Source organism: Dermacentor andersoni, chromosome 6 (assembly GCF_023375885.2).
Source record: "Dermacentor andersoni chromosome 6, qqDerAnde1_hic_scaffold, whole genome shotgun sequence".
NCBI lineage: Eukaryota > Metazoa > Arthropoda > Arachnida > Ixodida > Ixodidae > Dermacentor > Dermacentor andersoni.
Window position 1 is genome coordinate 31,006,774 of NC_092819.1, and position 25,485 is coordinate 31,032,258.

At 48.0% G+C, this 25,485-nt stretch overlaps 1 protein-coding gene across 3 annotated transcripts in view; it reads left to right on the plus strand.

Moving 5' to 3' along the window:
* LOC126521478 (cell adhesion molecule Dscam1-like) overlaps positions 1-22,028 on the plus strand; it is a 149,218-nt gene extending 127,190 nt beyond the window's left edge. Inside the window, exons 4-16 of one of the 3 annotated variants that reach the window (XM_055066034.2) lie at positions 636-812; positions 12,408-12,552; positions 13,212-13,360; positions 14,519-14,650; positions 14,770-14,934; positions 16,347-16,417; positions 17,160-17,397; positions 17,741-17,833; positions 18,319-18,507; positions 18,951-19,127; positions 19,740-20,035; positions 21,024-21,041; positions 21,860-22,028. In XM_055066034.2, the coding sequence (XP_054922009.1) occupies positions 636-812; positions 12,408-12,552; positions 13,212-13,360; positions 14,519-14,650; positions 14,770-14,934; positions 16,347-16,417; positions 17,160-17,397; positions 17,741-17,833; positions 18,319-18,507; positions 18,951-19,127; positions 19,740-20,035; positions 21,024-21,041; positions 21,860-21,940 (1,931 nt within the window). In that variant the 3' untranslated portion in view covers positions 21,941-22,028. The remainder of the gene's footprint in view (positions 1-635; positions 813-12,407; positions 12,553-13,211; positions 13,361-14,518; positions 14,651-14,769; positions 14,935-16,346; positions 16,418-17,159; positions 17,398-17,740; positions 17,834-18,318; positions 18,508-18,950; positions 19,128-19,739; positions 20,036-21,023; positions 21,042-21,859) is intronic. The other 2 variants (XM_072288663.1, XM_050170187.3) reach the window with 2 other exon arrangements.
* The last annotated feature ends 3,457 nt before the right edge of the window (positions 22,029-25,485 follow it).

A 25,485-nucleotide genomic window follows, 5' to 3' on the forward strand; every position in this document is an offset into this window, starting at 1 on the left:
GTGGGTAGAGCAACATAGTTCTCCTTCCATTTCCAGTGCTTTCGAGCTGTGCGAGTGAAACAGGAGGCCGACTTGACGTGTCGAAGTCGATTGTGATGGTTTCCACGGTGCACGAACGGTTTTAAGAAGTGCATGGGACAGGGGTGGAGAGTGAAATGCTAAAGCCAACATATTTTCACTAAAGATGCTGACTTTGTGATAAGCTGTAGATATGTGTTTGACTGGCGGCCTGGAATGGGCTACTCCAGGTATGGAATGAGAAAAATTCAGAGCCCTTCCACTTTGTGAAGATGGAAGACCAGCGAAGCTGTTTAGCGCACGACACATAAGTGACCCAGAATATTGAACAAAGGTACGAACACATTTATTGTCCTAGCCTGTGGTAATCGGGGCGGTATAGGTACGCACACACATTCGCGTATCACATCTGTTATTAAATGTGCCCGTCGCGTAAGACAATGAATGGCTCATATCCCCCTAAGCAATGGCTCATACCCCCGTAATTACAACGACAAAAAAACCTTTTCCACAAGGTCTCCGTTTTTCCCTTTCGCTAATAGAGCGTGTTCATGCTCGACAAACAAATATCTGACGCTTTCTCCTGGGTCTCTTTTGTTTCTCCTACGCATGCGCAGTGTCCGACGATGTGGAGCTGCGTCCCGTACCGCTTGGTGGCGCCAGGGTGTCGCTGCTGGCCAACGGGACCCTGGTCATCCGCGAGGTACGCAAGGAGGACGCCGGCAGGTACCGGTGCGTCGCCTCCAACGGGCTCGGACAGGACCTCGAAGGGACGCTCACGCTGTCGCTTCACGGTAAGCAAGGCTTCGTTGAGAACGTGGCGCTCACGCCGTGTATGTCATTCAGCGGTAACGTTGGACCTTTCTTCGTGCCATTTTAGTTCAACCTACGACAGAGTTTCGCAGGAAGATGGAGGCTTGAAGCGATGAATAGAAGCTGAACAAATGAATGTCGCTAAAGCCAATGTTTCCACAAATGAACTTGTCAAGGAGACCAAGACAAGCCCGCTTGTCCAAACGTTGGCTTTAGCGGCACTCTTTTGTTTGACCACTGTTTATCGCTTTAGCTCTATCTGTGTTTCACTCCTTTCAGATTAAGAAACACGAGTGTACTCTGCAGAATACATGTATCGTCTACGCGCGAATTATATTATGACGCCTGAGTGCAAAAGATTGTTTCTTTTTAACGGTATGTCGCTAAACATGTAATTTTGTGTGTGTAAGATTTGCTGGAAATCTTCTGAAATTTGTGTGGAAGGTTCTGCGGCGAACAGTCATTTCTGCGTCATTTTCCGTGTCATTGTGCACTTCCTTTCTTTCTTTGCATGCTATATAGCGCACTAGACTTGATTGATCGGTGAGCCTCAGCGCCTCAGAGAGCTGCACCGGGACCGAGAGAAAATAATAAGGGGTTTCGGATTGGTTTTGGCTACCTGGGCCTCCTTAATGTGCAACAAATGCTCCGAACATTACCGTTTCTGCTTTAAAGCTGCCATCGAAATACGGAGGTCAGGCCGAGGATCGAACCCGCGACCTGGTGCTCAGCAGCAGAACGCCATAGCGACCTATCCACCGCGCCGGGTAACCGCGTCAGGTTATCTAGAAGATAGGAGCCGAATGTGTTACGCGCAGCAATCTTGTACTTCTTTACGCGCAACTCATGCTGTACGTACAACTCGGAAACTCTCCGATGACGCAGTTTAATATGGATGGACACGAATATCGCTGTCTGTTTATATAACCTTGGCCGGACGAACAAGAAAAGCAAGAACACAACTAGGTTCGTGCATATAAATACGTGGAAAACACAGTCGTCAATAACAGGTGTAAACGCAACCACTACGACATCCGTCTCGAGACAGTGCAGCGTTACGAAATCAATTCCGTGTGCGCGGACCGTCCTATACAGCCTGCGTGAAAGGTGTGCAAGGGAAGGAGGAAAAAAGGTGTCATGTTAGCAGCTCTTATGAATTACATAAAATTTAAAAAACGAATACGAAAGCACGTCTTCATTTCACAGCGTCCATAAAACCGGGTATGTATGCTTACGCAAGCGGCCCCTGCGAATTTTAGAAAAAAAGGAAAAAGCATCGCGTTTCTCTTTATTGAGAGCTTCGCTCGACATACGCAAGGCCGCGAGCGTTGCGTAAAGGTATCGGAATATTCCGCGTTTTTCTTTTCTTATTGTACAGATTTGCCCCAAGAGGGATCAGTTCAATAACGCTATCTATGGCGCGTGCCATTCTCCCGTTCACAATGTGGGCCGCTATTCGGAACAAATTTTAATAAGCTTCTGTTGTGTTTCCATTGAAAGTCCAGTGATCAACTGCTTTCACGATAAATACGATAAATATCAATTAGAGCTACTGAACTTGTTGTGTCGCGAGAGCTCGCGTGAAAAATTTTACACGTGGTCGGAAAGTTGAGGTTTACGTCGTCAGCGTTGCGCCTGTATTGGGACCGCCACGAGCACGTGTGAAAGGAAATCTCCCAAGAGGCTTCCTTTCTCATTGCAAATTGGCCGTGACAACGTGTGAGATAAGTATGCGCTTCCGTGTGCATATGCCGCAAGCAAGACAGTGAAACCAGCAGCTTTCGGTGCCGCGAAGAACACGGGCACGCGCGTCCCAGAAACCCAACCAGTACGACGACGATGTTCCAGACTCACGGCTGACTAGACGAACGCGGAAATGTTGCTCAAGCTTGTAGCGGCGCAGCCTAGAGTGCGCACATTAGCGACAGCGCGTTACAGGACTTGCGCTTCTCGCCTATTAAGAAACAAAAGGAGCAGCGGAAGGAAAATACGACTCGCTTCGTTCGCCAAACAGGCCCGCGGCGCTGTTTCGCCGCGCGACTGCAACACTGAATGGCTTCACGTACTGGAGAACCGAAGCCTTGCGAAATGCCGTTCTGTCTTGGTTACCACTTTCCGGCCAGCCCCTCTCTCTTTCTCTCTCTCTCTCGACGCAAGCAGCGTAGCCCGACGAGCTTGCATGTATATCCACGGACGTGGCGAGACGAGGAGGAGGAAACAAAAAGAGCCCGAGGAGGCCCGAGGCAGGAGCATTCCGAAGACGTTGACGCGTTTACGCACGCTGCGGTGTGTGTGTGTGTGTCTGCCTGGCTCGAATCCAAGAGCCTGGCTGGCCGAGCTTCTGCGAAACGGCCTCGGCAGGCGGCCACTGACTCTGACGGCGAGCAAGACAGCACCGAGTCCTTGTGCTGCTCTGCTCTAAGGCACTCACGGCTCCCGTTGACATTTTCTTATTATCTTTTCTAAATCGCGTGCCGCGTTCGTGTGCGTAGTAAAAAAATAGCGACTTATTCGGCGAAATGTGTCGCGAAGCGTGGACTGTAGGCGGTGCGGGGACGACGACGCACCTTTAGCGCAGATTACAGCTCGTAAGGAGTCGTCGAAAGCAAGTAGCTGCCAATCTGGAAGTTATAATCCCGCGCGTGATCACTACGGTCTTCACGGGCAGCGCGTCGGCAACGCAAGTCGGGTGCTTGGTGCGATCGCTTGAATACGGCGTGGTAACGCAGGAAACAGAGTGAATGAAACGCAGGGAGTGCTGCGTTTGTGTTAACGTGATAGCGCTAAGGGCGTCCCGCGTCCTACGCCGACCGCCGTTTCGGTAAATATCCCTTCGAACCACCCATACCCAACCACTCTTTTATCACCAGAGTAGCCCATACCTTGTCTTTCATTCTTTACAACGTTTTTCCTCGGAATTTTGAGAATGACAGCCCACAAACAAATGTCATATAAAAAAACACCAACATCACATACCTTTTATGTTAGGTCTTCGCAGACTTAAATATTAGAAGTGCGAAACAGTAACAGGAGTTCGGCCCACGCAAGAAGCCGCGTTTCTACCATGAAAGTTCGGCTTCACACGTAGCGTTCGCAGTCAGCGTTTCCCGGTAAACATTACGGTTGCACAAGCTGCAGTTGCCGGTAGGCGTGAAAAGCAGTCAGGGATCTTTGAATACCATCGCGTTCCAACTCTTAAAGGCGAAGCTTAAGCGTCCTACAAATTTTTGCGTTTGTGTCATGAACAACTCTGGCACAATGTTCTGTGTTCCCGCTTTGTTTGGCGCGCCAACATCACCAAGCCCTCATTTTCTCTTGCCCAACGCCAACAGGCTTGCGCTTCTCCTACGAGTTTTGCTGGATATTTCTGTTTAGCCTTCCTGGAAAGCGCTAGCGTAATGCGCCTTCCTTTTCGATGATGACTTCTTACAGTCGGCGTTTGCGAAAGTTAGGCGGCTAGAGGTGCGTGTGGGCTGTGCAGGAAAAATTCTGACGGCGGCGGCTGCATACCTACTCTCAGAAGTTCGGTAAAGTATTGAATCTGGCGCAGTGGTTCTTAGCAATATGCTTTGAAAGAGAGAAGCTCTTCAATGAATACCGGAGAGTTTTTCGTGGCAGGATGCTTAGCCTGCTACTCCAGGTGGGAATGATGAAAAATGAAACAATACGCCCAGTGAACGGTCAAAGACACTTTATACAGAACGATTTATACTTGTTCAGTATAGATTGTTTTGCTTCACAGAGTTTCTTGTTCTGCGGAACTCGATCTCTGATAGACTTGCTTGGAGTGAGATGAAACGAGCGACGTATTGACGACACATGAGACGAAAATTGCACACACACACGTACATTCGAGCCTCTCTACACTAAATTCATAACACTATCACCAGGATTCCGTTAAATTAAATTATGGGGTTTTACGTGCCAAAACCACGATCTGATTACGAGGGACGTCGTACTGGGGGACTCCGTAAATTTGGACCATCTGGGGTTCTTTAACGTGCACCTAAATCTAAGTACACGGGAGTTTTCGCAGTTCGCCCCCATCGAACCAGGATTCCGTCAACAATAAAAGCCAGAACAGCTTGGCAAAACCAGAAAACAGCTTGCTTAAGTTAATTCTCCTTCTGGTCTATTTGATGATGCTGAAAGTGCTAGTGACCTGCGTCGGCCAAAAGAAATGGCTTGAGGTGGAGAAAGAAAAACAGTGCCGAGCGTTTAGATGCTGACAAGTCGAACAATGCCAACCTAATCCTGATGCAAAAAAATAATGATTCAGTTGCAAGTTAACGGTAAATGCGAGAGACATGCGTTAGCATTACGTCGCTCCTCTTTGAGGTGTGCGACGGATATATATATATATATATATATATATATATATATATATATATATATATATATATATATATATATATATATATATATATAAGCCTTTTTTCGCAAGTGCTCTTTGCAATTGGCTGCTCGCCTTCGCTAGGATATCGAGCGTCAGCATACGCTGGCATTTTCTCTTACGAACAATTCTAGAGCAAGAGCTTTATGTGAATACAGGCTCTGCATATTTGAAATCTACTTTAGTTATCCCGCATAGGACAGACATGTATGACATCTTTGCATTGCACACAGATGGTCTCACGGACATGCGTGACTGCCTTTAACGTTCCCCCAAAACCGCCATATCAGAAAATTACTCATGCGTATATTCAGTTATCAGCCCTAATGACAAACATTTACCAAACTATGGCCCAAATTTTGAGCTCATGGCCGTCGATTTACGTAACAAACGACACTGGTTCGCGTACGATCGTCGTAAGTCAATCGTCTCAGGAGCTGTCTGGCACATCGTCGCGGAGCAACATAATCGGACAGGTCTTATCGAAAGGCGAGTGCGGGACGAAGCCTCCGAGTTCGGTTGTTATCGCCGAACCATAAGCACGCGTTCGTGCTCCGCTGCACAGAGGAGTTTTATCTCTGGCACAGATCCAACGACCGCCACGTGTGCTCGACGAGGTGAAAGGATTGTGCGATTAAACTATCTTAGTGACCTTCTGTGAACCTGTCGCTCCTATTTCCATTCCTTCGCTGTGAAAGGCAGCAACAGCTTCTAAACAAACCGCATTTATTCCGAAAGAAAAAAAGAAAAAGACATCACAACAGTTTCGTGCTTTCTATATACTCCGTCTCACGAACTTCGCGCTATACACTGAAAACTATGGGTCTTTTCAGTCAATGTTTCTTTGTTTGTTTATTCGTATGTTTGTTTGTTTATTTGCTCTTTTTGTGCGTGTGACCAAAGTGCAAAGTTGCACCTGACACCCAATAACAAACTAGTGCCCGTATTCACAAAAGCCTCTTACGCTATAACTGTTCGCAAGAGAACATTTTAGCCAGTCCTTATGCTTGACATATCATTAGCATAGGCGTCCGGCCAATGGGAAAGAACCCTCACGAACGAAAAGCTTTGTGAATTCGGCCCTAGGATCGCTTGCATGTCTTGTATAAAGAGGAAAGTATCGCACAATGTGCTTCGCTAATCCATCCGTTAATCTCCTAATCAACCGAATGTCGTACAGGGGAGGATTAGCGACGGTCGGTGGCCGCGGCTCAGTGGCTGTCGCGTTTAGCTGCATGGACACAAGATGGCGCGTTTGATTCGCGGCCACTAAAACGACCACGATGACCGTATTCAGATGAATGCGGAGGGCAAGAAACATCCACGCGCTTTGGTTTAGATGCCCCTTAATTAATGTAGGTGGTCCAAAACCGTACGGATGCCTGCACTCGCTCCTAACCTCCTAACCTACTCTGTAGCTTTCGGACGCAAAAACCCGTCAAGCAAGGCTTGTCGAACTTCATGATATATATATATGGCTCTAGCTTTAATGGTTCAGAAAAGGGCAAAATTGTGTTAAATATAACATCAGACGCAGTCTACACTACACGAAGGGAAAAGCCGAAAGAAGCACGTCCCACTCACGGCGTTTACGCATGGAGCTCACTCGGCCAGATAAGGGTCGTTTTGCATACGCCGTTTCACGCGACGCAGCCATCGAAGAAATTTCTAGCTCGCGAGCCCCACCCCGCATGCCGACGCTTCTTTCGAGAGCTCAGGGCCGCTGGCGTGGCGCGATCAAGAGCATCGATTTTCGCTCCCCGCCTTAACTCTCTCTTTTGCTGTCATTTTCCTTGATTAGTGTTCTACTTTTTCTTCCCCTTTTTTCCTTGTTTCTTTTTCTTTCTTTCCCTCCCTCGTCTTGGCATTTTCGGGCCTTGGTAGTAATGGCCTCCGCAAGAGACGCCCATCGCGTGGTTGCGATTTTCCCGGCACGGCTAACGGCTAAGTTAGCGGGCAATCAGAAACTGTGCAATAGCACAGACACTTGGGCAATACGGCTGGATCCGTTGAATACAGTGTAACAGCGCGAAGACGGGGGCCCATCGCAAGAATAGAAGGGACGTAGGGCACGTCTCTATGTATCTTACTCGTCCCGCGCGCGGTATTTGCGCGTGGTATCTGCTGCTGCACATAATAGATCTGCGCATGACGACAGTGGCTCATCCACTATCAAGGAGAACACCTTAATCGGTATTACGAAACAATTAATGCACATAGAAGCCAACGTGCGAAGTGAGACCTCCCACATAATTATACTTGTTGTCTGCCTCGTTGTGCTTTCTTGCTTCCAATGAAAAAAGAAAGAAAGAAAAGAAAGGCAATGAGAATTGAAGGACCGTCTTTGGTGCAAATGAGCAGTCCTCTTTCACTTTGATCACAAATGTAGGTCTAGAAAACAGAGACGTGTTCTTGTAACTGAACGACAACTAGCGGCACGGATGCACTTCGCGGCACGTCGGCTGTTCGGACGGACATTCAAGATAAAGTAACATTAAACTTAGAAAGAGAGAGAGAGAGAGAGAGAAAATAAACCATGAAGCGGTACAGACGGCACGTCTCACTTGAAAATAAGGGGCCTTCGGTGCATGTGATGACGATAATGGAGAATTTTAGTTTAGGGAACGCAAGCCTCTTGAGGACCCTAAACTAAAGCTCTCTAATGGCGGAGAAAGGCGCGTGGCGGGTGACAAACCGACTGGCGGTCGATTCTGGAGCGCTATGAGAGGGAGGCGGATCAATTAATGGCGAACTGGGGAGGTCGTAGCCGTACGTAGAAAACAAAACATTTCGACCACAACCACCACCATCACCGCCACAGAATGTGATCAAAGACGACGACCTCCTGCTCGCCATCCGCGTTTCAAGTATCTTTAGAAACCATCAAGAGGAAGCGCACGTTCTGGCACCCGCTTTCCTTGCTTTTCGCGAACGCCAGTAGAGCTAGCCGAGCTCGATGCCCTTCTCGGTGTCTATTGGTCCTCTTGTGTGTCGCGCTGAGTGCGGGAGGGAGACTGAGCTTTTGTCCGGGGTCACGTTCGGTTCGGAAGGCAGTTAAAATCTCGGCGCTGCAGACAAATGCGTCGTTATGTGCGCTGCCTCCGCTTTCTCGCCATTCATATATATATTCGTCGCGGATCGCGCGCTGGAAACGACTTCTTTTGTGCTCAGAAACACATACTTCGCTGGCCTCGAAAGGTACGCCTTTGCCCCGAGGGTCCTAAGCAAGCAGGTTCTTGGAAATTATTCATTGCGCCGTAAAAACGTGCCACGTCTTGACACACGAAGCCAACAACAGGCCTAAGTGTTGCTTGAAAACGAAGCCATTGCTCCAACTGATAGCTCACGAGTGTCACTTATGTGAAACAGGTCGACGAGTCGAGATTTCAATAATACTGTAAGTGTTCGTTACCATGCATAGTTGAACGACGTAAGAAGTAGACGAAGTGAAAACAGTCGTTTCCTATAGCGTCCGCAGAAGAGATGGTAAAATAAGTGCACAGTGACGCAGTCCACCTTTTGACTTCAATCCGAAAGTCTATTCCTCGGGGTATACGAGCTGTCTTGAAGGTTAGAAAACGCCTCAAGAACCTCCGTGGTCTGCTGCACATCTGTTGGTATTGCGCTTATCGTAGAAAGCAGTTAGCGATTTAGCCATAGGTATACACAGCCCTCCTTGATACAAAAAATGAATACAAACAATGAAATGTGCAACATTCGGCAGCCAAAAAAACGCCATTGCCATGTGATTGTCAGTAGCCTTTTCAACTCATTTCATGCTGCGATAACTGCTGTGATTTTCTTGCCTGTTGCAGGTGGAGTGCGTCGTATTCTATCCCTTTCCCGCATTACGCTCATGCGTTGCTCATCCCAAATTCCTTTTATACGAACGAATGTGCATGAGGAATGGCCACAATATGTTGCACGAATCGGAATGTTCGGTTTGTCTGTCTTATTTGCGTGTTTAGGTTGGTGTACCTTTGCATACGCGTGTGTACTTCTGTCTTTCTCTGTGCCACGAGTGTGCTAGCATACGTGCCCGTGCGTGTGGTTGTAGGTATGATTTGTCTTCGAAAGCTGTCAAATGATACCTCGTAGTATGCGCATGAAGTTACTCTTACAGCCATCTCCGGCACCCTCTAGCTCCTCTCTGTCAGCCATCGACACTAATCATGAAAATTAAGCGTGTATAGATAAGTAGAATGCGGCAATATGTGAAAGAAACGAGTGCTACCTCTTCAGATGTGGTGACGTTGCGTATATATATATATATATATATATATATATATATATATATATATATATATATATATATATATATATTAAAAGCTGCTTGCTCTTCTACGTAATTTCGACTCTGTAAAGAGCTATACCATGTCTTTCAGTACAACGCTATCCCAACGCTGCAGTGTAATGACACTCAATATACATGCTATACAGATGCACAGCACTGTGGACCAGCGGCCCTCTCTCTCTCTCTCTCTCTCTCTCTCTCTCTCTCTATATATATATATATATATATATATATATATATATATATATATATATATATATATATATATATATATGCTATTTGGATGTGGGCGTGCTTTCTGTCACATGTCATCAGCCATGTGAGCATCGTAGAACCTCCAAAAGGTTTCACGCTTGGAATCAGAATACCGTATACCGGTGAAAGGTCACGCACAGGCACATGCACTATACACGCCATAAGCTTTTCTGCGCAACTTTTATCACAGACGCCAACAACAATAAAACAAGGCAACACAATTTGAGCACAGGAACACTGGGCCTCTCGTTATCTTGCCTCGGCGTGCCTGACAAAAGTTCCCGTTCTGTTGGGAATGCGATACCGAAACGGAAACGGGGGAGGTACAAAGGAAACGAGACCGTCAGAGAATTCTAAAACGCCCCACAAAATGCACGATCCGCTCCTTGACAGTCGCCAAGCGCGCTCGCCTTCGAGTTGCTTCCTGTTTGAGCCGGTGAACCCCCGAACGTGTCCCGATTATTCAGGCAGGCAGGAAGCGTCCAATCAGCGGCGTGCGCCGGCGTCAAGGGAGCGCCGTCGCGCCTCTCGGCGCTAGCGGCAGCGGGTCAATAAGATAGAACCCCACGTCGTCTGGCGTGCTGCGAGGGCACAGACCCCTGCCGTGGCCAGATTTGAAAAGAAACTGCACGCCCCCTTGGCAGTCACTCACTGCTGCGTCGAGTTTCCTCTTTGTCGTGTGTCGCAGAGGTCCAAGTCTTTCTCTCTCGGTTCTACTGTTGACAGCGCCCTTTTCAGAAGGATTCTGTGACGTTCGAAAGGAAACAGTTCGTTTGCCGGCGTGTCTCTGTCGTAAAATTTTTGTTTTGCTCACCGTCTTTGCAAAAGTTTGGTCTCTGTCGAAATTTTCGCTTGGGAGACCCTAGTTCAGCTACAAGAAAAAAACTCGAAGAATAAAATCGTGGAGGTCCAAGTCCCCGGGGCGTTTCTGTATATCAGAAGGGGGCTTCGTGGAATACTGTTATTACTGGACAGCTGGCAAAAGAGAAATAATCATAAGGCCGTTTCTAGTATAAAAATTTTCCTTAGGCATCATATTGAACACGTCGCTCCATACGCATGTGCTAGCCAAGTCAACTTCACCGCCAACGGGCACACTTTGGCTTCAGTGTAAAACTCGTCGAATGGATCAGTTAAATTTGCTTTCCACGGGCTACAAGTACGCTTTTCCATCTCTACAATGTACTAATCGTCGATAAAGTGCTCAGAAAGCAGCATATGTTCGAGCTAATCAGTATCATCTACAGTCGGCTCTTTATTGCAACCTCGGTTAATTCGACATTTCGCCTAATTCGAACACACTAGAAGGTCCCGGCGAGAAATCATATATGAAATAAAAACTAGTTTAGTTCGAACGCGAACGTGTGACGCTTCGGTTAATTCGACCCACGCCGTCGTCCCCTCATCCGCGCGGCGGTTACTAAGACTTGAGAAACAAGAAATTTAACAGATGGCGCTACTGTTTCCCTAGGTGTGAAGCTGCTTCACTTTACTTTTACTTTAATTTTTCTATACCTTTATTTTCAAAACTTTAAACGCTTTACTTTTCCTTTCAGTTCAACGATAAGGCGGCGTTTATACATGCCGGCCCTCGATGCCGCATGCCGGTTGAGTCACGCTTCAAGAACCCTAAGCAGGAATACATTACAGACAGCCTCAAACAATAAAAAATATATTTGAATTCATTGGCTTTGCCGCCGCTTGCTAATTCGACTTTCGGATAATTCGAACAAATCTGGCGATCCCGCTAGGGTCAAACTAACTGGAACCGTCTATATTTTCACGTAGTAGTGACGGTGAAGAACAGAAAAACTGGAAATTACGAAACTAGTGGTTTATCGGGCGAACTTGTGCCCTCAAAAACATGGTTACACCCAAAGAACGGCGACAGCGGAGAACACAGTCGGCGATCGTCGAAAATCTTATCTGCCGGTCAAGCGCGTCGACTTTTATACACGAGTCATCGAAGGTTCCAGAGTAATCGGTGGTGCCCGCATGTCTTCCCGAAAGTTCTACACAATTAGCTTCGCACATACAATCAGATTACACAAGCTTCGGTAACAATAGAACCATCGATAACATTCAAGAAATTTCAGATACATGCGGGCGCGTTTCGCGCTGAGCGATAACATACGTTAGACGGTGAAAAGCGTTCAACCGTAAAAAAATAAACAAGTCCACGTGTCAGTATTGAAGCACGTGCTCCTCATCCTTTGTGTGACATTCGCAGCGCAGAGGAGCTTCAGCGAGTTGAGCAGATTACACTCCTCGTATATCAAATAGGCCACTTTTACCATGTGTGGATGCTGGGGGTAATCAAGAAAAACCATGCAAACGCGATAAACTGCCGGCGGCACCACATTGCAGCAGCATCAACAAGAAAAAAAAAACATCTCTTACTTACGTTTGTAAACGAATGAAAATAATTCGTGAACTTTGCTGTGCTTTCTGGCGCAAGAAAAAAAAGAAAGTGAGAGGTTTAAATAAGTGAAACTATTACGAAATACGTGACGTCATACTGACACCATGTACGCCGCCATGGTCGTCTGTCGTATTTAGATAGGCTCGGCCTTTACTATTATTATTACTTTCCAAACATTTCTTTTTCCCTAATGATCCATATTGCGCGTGCAGTGCCCGCCCGCTTCGAACAGAAGTTTAGCGTGGAGAGCGTGAGGCGTGGCGACACGGCCATCTTGCGCTGCGAGGCGCTCGGCGACAGCCCCATGGGTGTCACCTGGCACCGGAACGAGGACCCGCTTCCGCTGGACTCGCCAAGGTAAGCGCGCGCTCACACGTTGCGCATAGCGCATAGCGGATTGTAGGTAACCACAGTACGCGTACGCGACGACATCCGGCTACACCGTAGAAAGGCCACGAGCTTGTCTGTAGCCACGTCGCATGTTGGAAACGAGTAGTTATTTTCAGGGCTGGCGTATACTTTCTGGCATTAGTAAGTAAATTCATTGCAGTAAAGGCAGCGAGGACTTAATGCCTTTCTGGTTGTTGCTTTCTTACTTTCTTTCTTCTTTTTTTTAATAACCGTTATTAAAACAAAGAAATGATTCTAGGTACCGTTGCGGCATCGCTCTCTCCTTCGCCGATCAATGAACACCCGGTACAGCTTTCTGTTCTTGCAGGAAATGCGTAACAGAGTGGGATTCCCGCTTTCCTTCAACGTAGCGGCATTGTCTATAGTTTTTGTCACTTTCAGCAGTAAAAAAAAAAAAAAAAAAAAAAAAAACGCTTGTAGGAGTTATATACTGGTTTCTTGGCGAGCCGGAATGGCAACGTCGAATGGAACCAACGGGCAGCGAACTTGGTTTCGCTGAAGAGGGCCAAAGACGGGGTAGAGAGACCGTCTTGTGGTGGGGGAGTACAGCCTCGTGCATATACGGCGCGTGAAGAGGCTCACTTCCGTGCTCGCTTTTGTGCCAGGCTGCAGGTGTTCGAGAGCGTGACCGACCGCGGCACGGCCTCCGAGCTGCACGTGCAGGGCGCCGAGCGGTCGGACAACGGCCTCTTCAGCTGCCTCGCCAAGAACGGCTTCGGGACGGACAGGCGAAGCATCAAGCTGGTCGTCCTCGGTGAGTCCCAGCTCATTTGCTTATTGAGATTGATTCAGTCATCGATTGATTGATTGTTTCAGTCATTGATTAATTAATTGATTGATTGATTGATTAATTGATTCAAACATTGATAGTTTCATACATTGATTGATTAATTGATTGACTGACCGTTTCAGACATTGATTGATTGATTGATTGATTGATTGATTGATTGATTGATTGATTGATTGATTGATTGATTGATTGATTGATTGATTGATTGATTGATTGATTGATTGATTGATTGATGTCACCATTGACTGAGCCCATTGCATATATATCGTTGCCATTGTGCACGGGGCCTGCAGGAGCCAGAAACAGAACTAAACGCTGGGCGAGTTGGTTCCAAGCAACAAGGAATGATTGCAAGAAGGAATCGCTAAAGCAGCTGCAGCTTGTACTCGGCACAAATCCCGCTTGGCCCTTTTTGTTCGATAGTTATACGGGGCCAACAGAGTATCAATATTTGAGCCAAACTACGCCGAATACAAGCAGCGCATTAGTTGAGAAGAAGGCCGTCTGAGAGTGCCTCGAGTACAGATGGGTTTCTTTCTATTTAGGTGTGTTCGGTATGAGATGATGCCCCTCCAACAACACTTAACCAGCGCTACTACTGCTTCGGAACGTTAAGCGTCACTAATAAATAAACCATAGCATCGCTTCCCGTACTTTTAAACTTGGAAGACAACAACAAGGTATAAGAACTGACGACCGCGCAAAGGAGCGATGCAACGGGAAATGATGGGCGTAAAGTTTATAAATAGCAAAGGGCGGTATGGATTAGAGACCGAGCGGGCGTAGCCGAAGTTCTATTTGAAATTGAGGGGAATGAGTGGAGTTGGGGAGGTCCTGCAATGCATTAGGCACATAGATAACTGGTAGACTATAAGAGTGACTGTAAGAGACAGCCGAATACGGCGTATACTGTTAGATGGCGTGATGAGAATAACGAATATACAGGAAGAATACAGGCATAAGATGGAGTCGGTTGGCGAAGGACAGAGGTAATACAAAGACAGACGTATTTCAGAAGGGCCTTCGTCGTGCAGTAGACATGAGATGGGATGGCGATGATGATTATGAAGATGATCCTTACCAAAATGCGACGCATATCCTCCTTTTTTTTTCTTTCCTCAGAGGTACCGTCAGCCCCGTTCGATGTCAAAGTTGAGCAGTCTTGGAGTCGTTCCGCCAGCGTCCGATGGAATGCCCCGTACAGCGGCAACAGTCCCGTTTCCAAGTACATCGTGCAGTATTGGAAGGACCACGGTGAGAAACTCTTCTTGCCTCGTCCGAAAGAAAAGCCTGCGCGATACTGTTCGGCCAAAACAACCGCATGGCGTGTTTGTCTCTCTCTCTCTCTTTCCTCTTGCATCGAAACTGTGTAGGCGCTGCGCACAGGCTAGAAGAGGCCATCGTCGTAGCGCCACAAACGTCGACCCTCCTGCGCGACCTTCAGCCGGGCACATCGTACATCGTACGCCTGCTGGCCGAGAACACCGTAGGGAGGGGATCCCCGTCGGAGAGCCAAAAGTTCCAGACGAAAGAAGAAGGTGTGTCACTTCATTCTTTCCTACTTTACGCACGGGTCACCGAACGGGACATTTGGAGCTATTGGTCAAATAAATGCGTGCGGACCTGCATCATGCTGAAACTGCCTATGAGCCACCGGGATTGGACCGGTATAATGGCAGCATTCCTTTCGCTTGATTTTCTCCCTTTCTTATCATTTACCCCTCACGACGTAACAGATGCCGATGATAGCGTAAGTGAAGCGCCGCTCAGACCACTGGCGAAACGTTATCCCGGACATGCTTTTCAGGTTAGCCTGCGCGTCTCCCGGCATCTCTCGATAGTCTTTCTTGAGTAGCCTGCGGGTACAGCGGACGTTGAGCATTTACCGCAGACGCGGGTGCAGAGACACTTCGGGCAATTAAATTGCGCCACTTTGTTTTCCATGTCAGTGGCAGAGGGACGTCGACGCGTTGGGGCTCTCCCCGATGCATCGTAGGAATTAAAGCACCTTTATTAATTTATTATGGGGTTTTACGTGCCAAAACCAAGATCTGGCCACGAGGCACGCCGTAGTGGGGGACTCCGGATTATTTTTTGACCACCTGAGGTTCTTTAACGTGCATCTAAATCTAAGTGCCACAGGCGTTTTTAGATTTCGCCGCCATCGATATGTGGCCGCCGCGGCCGGGATTTGATCCCGAGACCTCGTGCTTAGCAGCGCGACAGCAAAGCCCCTAAGCAACCACGGCGGGTAAAATTAAAACAGCTCATTCGTGCTTAACGCTAATATGCACCCCGTGACCTGATGAAAACAGCGACCCTGATGAAAAGAAGTTGTCTTTGTCGAAACGTTAGGTCAAGACTACGCTTTTCTTGCTCGCCAACTGTTTAATTTTCTTTTTTTCTTCTTCGCCATATTGAGATGACGGGGGAAGGTAACAGACACACGGAACCGAACTGTACCGAGCACTTGACAGTACCTAAGGCATTCTTTTCTTAAATCTAAGCATATTTTTCTCTCTCTTATTTTCACGCCCGTATGACCAAAGTTAGGGAGGGCGCTTAGATTTAAACCAAATAAAATATGCCACAAGGCTGAGGAAGAGATATCGTATATAGAAAGGCTCAAAATTAATAGCCCTGACTAATGCCTAGTGCAACAATAATATTCCTCGTAGAGTGAAATGCTGCATACCGCAACGATATTCCTTTGCATTCGTAGTTGTCAATGGCCTCGCTGGCTCGTACTTGGTTATGATGCAAAAGAAGCGAAACGATGTCAAGGAACGCCATAACAGGACAGACGCCTTTTTCTGTCCTGTCGTTCCTTCACCTCGTTTCGCTTCTTTTACAACGTGACTATACTTTGTAGTGATTCACTGGTAGCCTTAGTTCAAATGTAAAAAAATCACTCGTGAACAGTGGCCTTCATTATTCCCTTCTCCTGCAGAACCAAGCGGCGCTCCTACTGACGTCATGGCCGAGTCTAGAGGACCAACTCTTCTTCGCATCAAATGGAAGGTATGTGCGGGCCAACATCTGCGGCACAAAAGTGCCTCGACAGTAAAGCTCATTCGTGCTTACCGTTAATATGCACCCCGTGAAGTCGTTTATTAATCAACTGGTAGCTAGCTCTCACGGCGCCGGCGCACACAGATCAGACACTCGATAGTGATTACTTGTAATTCATCAGAGGCGTATTCATAGCAAGGTACGTGTTTTGGTGAAATACACTTACTGAAACTTTGCTGGTCCTTTCGATAGCGCCGTCCGAAGAAGGGCAAACAAGGCCTGCTTTCACGTATCAGGTCGTACGCCATAGAGCTGCTCACAAGAACCGATGCCACCCAATATTGGCAGCGAACATAATATTCGTGATAACGGCCGGCCAATGACACAGTTTATCAAGCGAACAGCTTTGTGAATCCGACCCAAAGTTCCTAGGGGAATGGAAACGCCCCGAAATTAGAAGCGGGTTAAAAAAGCCTCCGAATTGACGTCCTGGCTACGCGGCTGCTGTCTTTTCGACTTGTAGCGGTTAGGCTTTGCTGCTACCGTTGATGAGTGAAATGTATGGGCCAGCGTTGCAAGTTTAGGGCCGTTCTTTGGTCAACCAAGTCACGTTGATATATATATATATAAAATAAAGGACAAAAGAAAGAGAATGGTGAGCGGGTACAGAACAGAAAAACAAAGAAAAAATACAAGGAAAGCGTGGAAGATGTTATTAACGTCTTCCAACCACTTCCTTCGCAATGGCCAGGCACCACCCAAGGAACAGTGGAACGGTCACCTGCTGGGCTACTACATCGGCTACCGCAGCCGCACCTCGGAGGAACCGTATAGTTACCAGTCGACGCTGGTCACTGACCAGCTCGAAGAAGAGCATCTCCTGTCTGGTCTCAAAAGGGCCACCGAGTACAGCATCGTGGTCAAGGCGTACAACGCGGCCGGCTCCGGCCCAGACTCGCAGGAGGTCTTCTCCAGGACAGCGGACTCTGGTAAGCTGGTTAGAAAGAGCTGGCTTTGATGGCAACTGGACACAGACCGCCCAAGGCCTGGCCGCAGGCTTGGCGAGCAAGACTATTCATATGATGGGCGAAACACGGTGGTGACGCCTTAAATGGACACAAACACTCGCTCACACACGAAAACATCTACAAACATGAAGTGTTGAAAGGAAGCTAAAGCCATCATCGCGCGCGTTCTACAGGCAGTGCTGTGTCACCGGTAACTGTTGACGTACGAGTGCAAGCTTCAAACTGCTGAGTATAACGCAGCAAACCTTATGAATGACACTGCTCGTACAATGCGATGAAGCAATGCGCTATTTTTGTACTGCAGAGCCACCACTGCCGCCACGTCTCTGGCTCGAGTCCCACGACCGTTTCTTCATCGTCGTTCACTGGCAACAGCCTCCAGGACCACCTGTCACTCGTAAGTACCCGCCCGGTCCAGCCCCATGTAGCACGGCAACGTCTATCAAAACAAGATCCCTTTTTTATCTTAATTTAAATGTACCTTGCCTTGACTATCGCACTTTCATTTTATTGAAGTGTCTTCATATGACGTCATACCAGTACAGACCTTTTCACAAGAAGCTAAACCGCCAGCGCCATGTTTGCCACTGGTCTGCGGGAACATGGGCTAGTAAACTGATGAGAGTTGAGCAACGAGGGCAGACACACACTTTGCTACAGTACAGAACCAACACTTCGCATTCATTCGCCTTCGTGCCTTACGTCGCAATACTGACATTACCTCGCCTCCGTCTAACTTACTCGCTTACAACTCAGTGAGTCAACTCTTCGTTCGAAGCCTTGCCTAGCGCTCTAAGACTGCAAATACTTAACGTAACTGGAAAATGCGAAGACGTGCAAGTGTCATCGGCTGAATGGATGTGCCGTCTGGCTACCGCGCAGACTACATCATGTCGTACCGGGAAGAAAATGGCCCATGGCGCGAGCTGACCGTGCCGCAGGCGGACAACTCCAAGTACACGCTGTCCGGCCTGCGAGAGGCCACCCGCTACCAGATCTACCTGCAAGCTGCTGGAGAGGGATCCACAAGCGCCCCCAGTGAGACCATCACCGTGCTCACAGAAGGCGGAGGTAAGCCGCGGATGCTTTCTGCCGGCCGAACGCCTGCCTACGTTCACCTTCGATAGCTGTCGGTTGTCCCCAGTACATGTGCCTGGAAAATGAATCGCTTAGCGCGGGAGTGAATAAAGCTGCATTTGAAGCAGGTACTTAGAGATGTCCACAAATAACATCGAAATATATCAAACTGATGGAATTGTTCGCATGACTCCGAAATTACGTAGCAATTTGAGCAGTCGCGTTCAAGTTCTATTCTGTTCAAATCAGCGATACTATACTACAGGACGCTAAAAAGCCTATCAAAAGGTTGAGGCTATCGCTCGCGGCTCGTCGAAAACATTCACACAGCGGAGGTCACATCGGAGAGCTCTGAAGTGCGACTTTATCGCCCAGCAGAAAAAGCATTTCAACGAGGATCTTGTTTCGTGAACTGAGTGATGGGCGTCACATTGCAGCACTATCGGATGCATCCATGCCGGCCCCGCACGGAAGCCAGAGCCGCGAACTTCCGGTCTACTTCCGGCTGTCGGTAGTGGCGCCGGCAGCCGCGTCGCTCACCATCATCGTTCTCGTCATAGCCGGGGCCTGCCTCTTCGTGAGCCACGAAAGGCGGAAGTACAAGAACATCATCGGTGAGTGCGCTTCACTGTGAAGGCTACAAGCCATCGCGGGTGTCGACACTTTGTTTATGCAATATTTTGATTGGCCATAATGTCGGTTCTTAGATGTAAAGGTTGTTGGGGAGAAAAACTATCGTATCTCCTCACCTCGACGCAGCTAGTTCAGAAACATCCAGTGGCAAGTCCCCTCTCGCAACTCGAAGCTCCTTAAAGCGTCTGCTACCGGGCTAGGACAATCTGAATTGTCTCGTAGCGTGCTCGATGTTCCTCGGCATGTGTCATCTGCGTCATAGTATCTCGTGCCTTAACCGGTACTCAGTGCGCTAAAACCAGAGAACGGCCCTGGCATAATCTTTGACCAAATGGATATGGCGGGAATTCGCTAAGCGGCAACAGATTCATGAAATGAAACTTCCGTACCAACTTCATAGTAGCACGTAGATAAAAAGAAAACGAACACAGGTTCATCGGTGCTTGTTCTTGCTTCTGCTGACATTCATGAAGCATAGTTTACCGTACCTTTCCCAGGTTGTCCGTGAATATTCATTCTAAAGCTTTGAAAAAAGATGCTCGTGCGTCATCGCGACGGCCTGTTCTCTCTCTCTCTCGTCCCTGCAAATGCAGTGCCCCCGTTGAAGCCAATCAAGTCCGGCACGTACATGAGTGGAGCCGCAAGCCTCGGGCGTCCACAGAGCCAGCGCTACGTGGACGTGGACCAGCGACTGGGCGCTCCGCGGACACCCCGGCACGCAGACGGCGAGCGAAGCGTCGGGCCGCCCGGCTCGTGCCGGCCGCTTCTGGGCTCGGCCATCCCGCAGTACCCGGCGCCGTACGCGACGCTGCCGATCCGCTGCCCGGCGGCCGACGGCCCGTCGCCCTCGCGGCTCACGCGTAACGCCAAGGGAACGTCCCTGTCCCAGGTACGTGTCCCGCAGGAGCCTTGGGACGCGCCGCGCTCAGGCGTCTGGTGCGACATCTGGGCGTCAATGACGCTCACGGCCGGCGGCAGTGTGCGCTTGAGTAAGGCCCTCGACGTCCGTCTCTGCCTGCTTCTGCCTGCTGCCTCCTACACTCGCTTACTCTGCTCTGTGCTGGCGCCACGGCGGCAAGCAGTGAACCTTTTAACTCCCGAAAAGGAGTAAGGCTGTCCGCTAAACCACGCAGTTGTTGTTTATTATGGCGTGCGAAGCTATGGGAGACTTGGCTACTAAGCCGGCAATCCTAAAGCCTTAGAAAAGAGGGCGAAACCCTACAATAATAAACACAGAACTTGAGGGGAAAATATAGAAACAAGCAGGCAGAGTTCACGCATTACGTCCCTGCGCTTCATGTCACGCTTAATACCCTAAAGTCATCAGAAGAGTTCGTTGTTCGGTGAAACTCGCCAACAGAGTTTTGCTGTCACCGCAGCCGTTAGATTTACGATTCTGAAGTCATGATTCGGTGCCATCAGTTCTCTTGGCACGTGCCAAGCACCGAACTCGCGTACGTGTCTCCGAGGAGCAGGTTTAGTTTGTTGTTCCTGCGCAACAGGTTATTATTTTGTGCAAATTCGTGTGTAGAGGAGACTCTCTCCCGATTAATGCGTTCAAATGAGCTGGCGACCAACATATTTGCGAAATGAAGGTGCAGGGTGTCAGCCAAGGGACAGCATTGCGCCATTTCAGGTGTTAAAAGCATTAGATTGCATAAGCAGCCGCAGGCCCACGCCGTCCACGAATACCCCAAGCTCGCGTGCAGTTAGGTCGCGCCGTTTTTTGCTGACCGCCACCCGCTCGTTGTCTCGTCTGGTGCCATCTTTCTCTTTCTGTGTGTGTGTCTCTCTGTCTTTCTCTTTCTCTCGCTATCTCTTTCTCTCCGTCCATCTTCCGTCTTTTCCCGTTTACCCTTGTTTCTCTCGAGGGACAGAAGAGGATGCGGTTGCACGTACGTTCTTTATTTCTCTCATTTCTTTAAAACTCTGTTTCGGAAGGGCTGTTCTTTGCGTTTCGACCGAAGGATGGCGTCAGTGGCATAGTTGTCAATTGCAAGCAGTGGCGGAAATTGCCGTACGCACCCGCCTCAAGGGACCTTCCCCGGTTCCAGAGGCAAATTCGCAGGCCTTCAATGTTTGCGGTCGTCGATTTCGCTCGTCAAAGAGATCCTGCAGGTGGTTTTTATTATCGAATGAAGAAAGCAGCGATAATCTTGGTATGAAATGTATCAAGCGAAAGTACGCTAAAAGAAGTACTCAAGAAGATGCTTAGGTATTGTCTAAAACGTTGTTAGCTGACCTAACGACGATGATATCATTGGGGGTATCCCTGAATAAACAATGTTCCTTCTTCTCTTTTGTTGTACATATTTTATTATTGCCATAACGACCTTATGACGATAGCTTTCTGGAACGGCGTGTGTGCGAGCATATCGTGAAGGGGAATTACAGCTACCCCGTGCAAGAGAGATAGAACAAAAAAACAAAAAAAAAAAATCAGTGTTCGACATATGCCCAGAAACATCATCCTTCGTCGAACTCAAAGTGTCTTGCACATGCCTTTACCGGTATTTTTTTCTTCTTGATTTCTGTTCACACCATAGTGCCTGACGCATCATTATTCATATATACGAACGCAAAGCGCATGCCCTGTGTATAGGAAAGCGTTCACGAACTATGTGTCTAGACATACGGACTCCTTAGAACGAGTCACATTGTGCGCGGGCCTGTTTTTCTTTCTTTTTCTTTGCTCTCTCGCCCTCGCCACCAGGACATTCTGGACAGGGAAGGCCAGGGCAGCAACATCATCGAGGAGGCGGCAGAGATCCACCACTACGACATCGCAGCCTAGAGGCGGTGACCTGTGGCGATCTGAGTGCAATCGAACTGTGCGTGGAGGACTGGAAGCAGAAGCAGCATCAGGGATGGACGGAACACGGGGAGCAGGTGACGACGAGAGTGGCAGCGCAGGACAGCGGGAGACAGGGAGTCGAGGGCGACGGGGAGAAAGGAGCGAGCGACTCCGTGGTCGAAGCGCCCGAAGGCCTCGAGCTCAACTCATCAGCGTACAAACCGGACGCGGACCCTAGTTCCTCACAGGCCAACAACATGGCCGTCGCTTTCGAACTGAACCTCTGAAACGAAAACACTGACGACAGACTCACTTTCATTTCTTTCCCCATTTTTTTTTTGTTCGTTGCCCAGTCCCCCGTCGCTGGCCATCGTCTCGACGAACTCCTCATTAGTGTGTGTACGTACACGTGTGCAGTGCGCGCGCGTCTCTAAGTAGTGTACGTGTCGCCCACCCGAGAACCTTTGTTTCGAATTGTGCGTGCGTGTGTGTGTGCGTACGTGCTGAACGTGAATTGCTCATCGTTCGCCGATCGTGCTTGCGTGTAGCGTTCTGTCCGTATAGTAAGTAGCTCTCGTGTTGACGTGTAGAAATATCATCACTTCTTGACTTCTCGGCACCCGAAAAAAAAAAAAAATACACACACACACATTTCGTTCCCTCGCCCATTCCCGTTGCCACCATCAACCCAGCTCCCGGCCATCGCTTGTACTTGCGATTTAGTTTTCGTGATTATCTTTATGCAGGTTGTTTGCCGCAAAGTGCGAAAACGAAGTATCTACTTTTAGTCATCTAAAGCCGTTGTGATGGTGGCAAGGTACTGTTGTGAATATAATAAGCGACGCCGGTCGCTGACCGGCGATCCTAAGCAATCTAGGAATCTCCACGGAAAACAAGAAACTACGCAATGTGAAATGAAGCACCAACGTTCGACGTTTTGGATTGTGCTCCTGTTTTGTTGTTTTCCGAAGCCTGTGTAGTTTCGTCGTCGGTTATTTTCGTGGGCTATTCCTGCTTTTTTTGTCTTTTCTTTCTGTCTTTTTTTTCGCTTTTATTTCTTTTCTCCATGCCTGGCGTCTTGCGGAAGGAAAGTTGCTTTGCCCTTGTCACGTTGGTAACGTGAGGAAGTGCAATGAAATAAGGCCTCCCATACTTAGAACTGCTGTTGTGTTGCAGTGGCATTGCGCACAGCCGAATTAAATCCTTTTTCATTGACCCGCACTGTTCAGTTTACCAACGTGACAAACGGCGTACAAGAAAAAGCAAGAAGAACATTCCAAACGAAATCGACGATCGAGGCGCCACCAGTCAGGCCTTTTTCTCTTTCCTTCTTTTTTGTACAGACCCTGTTGCCTTGTGTGCTTCTTTGACAGCCAACTTCAAACCACAAGCTGAACCACGAAGGTGTCATTGCTGACACCTTGCTACATAGAGCTTTTTTTTTTTCATGTAGTGCGCTGTAATTCTGTGATACTGAGTAGGTATTTATGAGAGAAAAAAAGAGGAAACATATGCATTGTTTGTTTTGTTGTGGAATAAGTGTAGGTTATTTGTACATTTGTCTAGCGTTCTTGTTTTCGATGTCCAAAGAAGCAAATCGAGTCATGTAAAGCATTTTTAGACGCACGAATGTCGATCGTGTTTCTCTGGTTTTTCGTTGTTCAGTCGGACGAGTAGGCGTGCTAGTATAAACTCAACCGTCAGTAAATTGTTTGGTCTGTGACGTCACCGCAGCTGTGTCAGAAGCAGCCTGAGTTTCACGTGCTGTCAGGTGGGCGCCTTCGGTATGCCATTGTTTGCCGCCTATAGTTCTCGGCGAATAGTAAGGGCTGTGTTAAAATGTCAACTCTTTTGTATTTTGATTTTATTGTTATGCGTCGCCATGTAATCAGTGCGCGTGGTTCGTCTTGAAACTACGTCCGGAAATTATTTTCTGCAGATAATTACCATGACTTTCCACCACCTTTCTGTGTTATGTGTGCTAGATTCCCCATAAAACTCACCCACAACAGGCCTTTTCGTAAAATATTGTTTCTCAGTTTGTTCTTTTTCTTGTGAAAACGTGCTTCACTTAGCGTATAGGCGATGTTCTTGTAAAATATCGGGAAAGTTCGTAAATACGATTACCATTGTGGGACTTCGCTATACCGATCAACGAAGCTGGGGACAGTGTAGACTGCGGCCTAAACGAAGCAAACATGCTCGCATTGTTAGTTTTGAATTTTCGTTTTGATGTCATCCAGAATGACGGTACTTTGAATGGTACTATAGATATATCAGTAGAGCTTGGAACGGCTGCCGAGAATTTCGCAAATTGCAAGTGTTGATTATACTCCAGTCAGGCGTACAAGGAAGGGTTTGGTTATTTGTGCGGATGTGCTTCAGAGTTGTGTAACGTCTCGCAGCTTCTACGCCAAGACGGTGTCACCCTTTATAGCTTTTTACCTGCTGTAGAAGAGCGGCTTTCATCTAGGCGATAAGAAAAGGAGAGTTCAAACGCAATCTGCGCGCGGATTATCTCTCTCCCTCAACTGAATTATGGTGCTCCGAGATAAAACCGGGGTTGCAAGACTTTTTCTTTTTTTCAACCTTGGTTATCTTTTTCTTTCTTTCATTTCCTCCTCATATAACGTAGTCTCTTGTACAACCCCGTACCAATGGTGCTGGGAACACGTCGCCACACGTCGTATACTGTGAGCGGCTGTTCCACAACCAAACAAGTTTTGTATGTTAGTTGACTGTTCTGTTCTATTCTCTTCGCTTTCCGCGACGTTAGACCTTTCCGACGAGCAAGCTATTCGACGATAGCTGAAGAAAGCCAGAATAGCATTTGTAGTCGGTGTTCATCGAGCGTATTCCTTTACCGTGAATCGAACGAGGAGACATCGCTACTGAGTGAGGCATCACATTAGGTGAAAAATGCAAGTCATTTAGTTCTAAATTCTGGATGCCAGCACGAACCAGTGGCACCACGTCGAGATTTCGGTAGGCTTTTCACACATGGAACACTGACACTACGAAGCAAGCTGTTCTTGTAAGTTTTCGGCGTATCTTGTACAAGTCTGTGCCGGATGCTATGCACTTTGCGCACTGCTGGCACTGAGCAACCGCGATAAAGCGGAGAAGGATCGCGAATACAGGGAACCGCACCTATTTTTTGATTAAATTAAGGGTTTTCATCCGTAGTTAAACATTAATACCTATATCGCCATACCCGTCGTGGATATGCGTGCGTACGAGCAAGGCGTTTTAACACAATGTGATGTCGATGAAACACGATCAACACGGCAAGATGCAGGACGCGTTGTCCGTGCGATATGTCGGCCCTGAAGATGGCGGTACTGGAGCCATCGATGTTTGTTCGCTAAATGCCTATAGAAATGTCTTTACTGCACGGGAATCGATAGGACCTTAAGCCGAGAGTACACAGTGACAAAATCCCTTCTGGCTGCCACAGGCTCCAGGGATCATGTTTCACTTAAAACCGATTGTACGACAAAACAAAGCCACTTCCAGATTTGCGGTATAGATGAGCGTAGAAACAA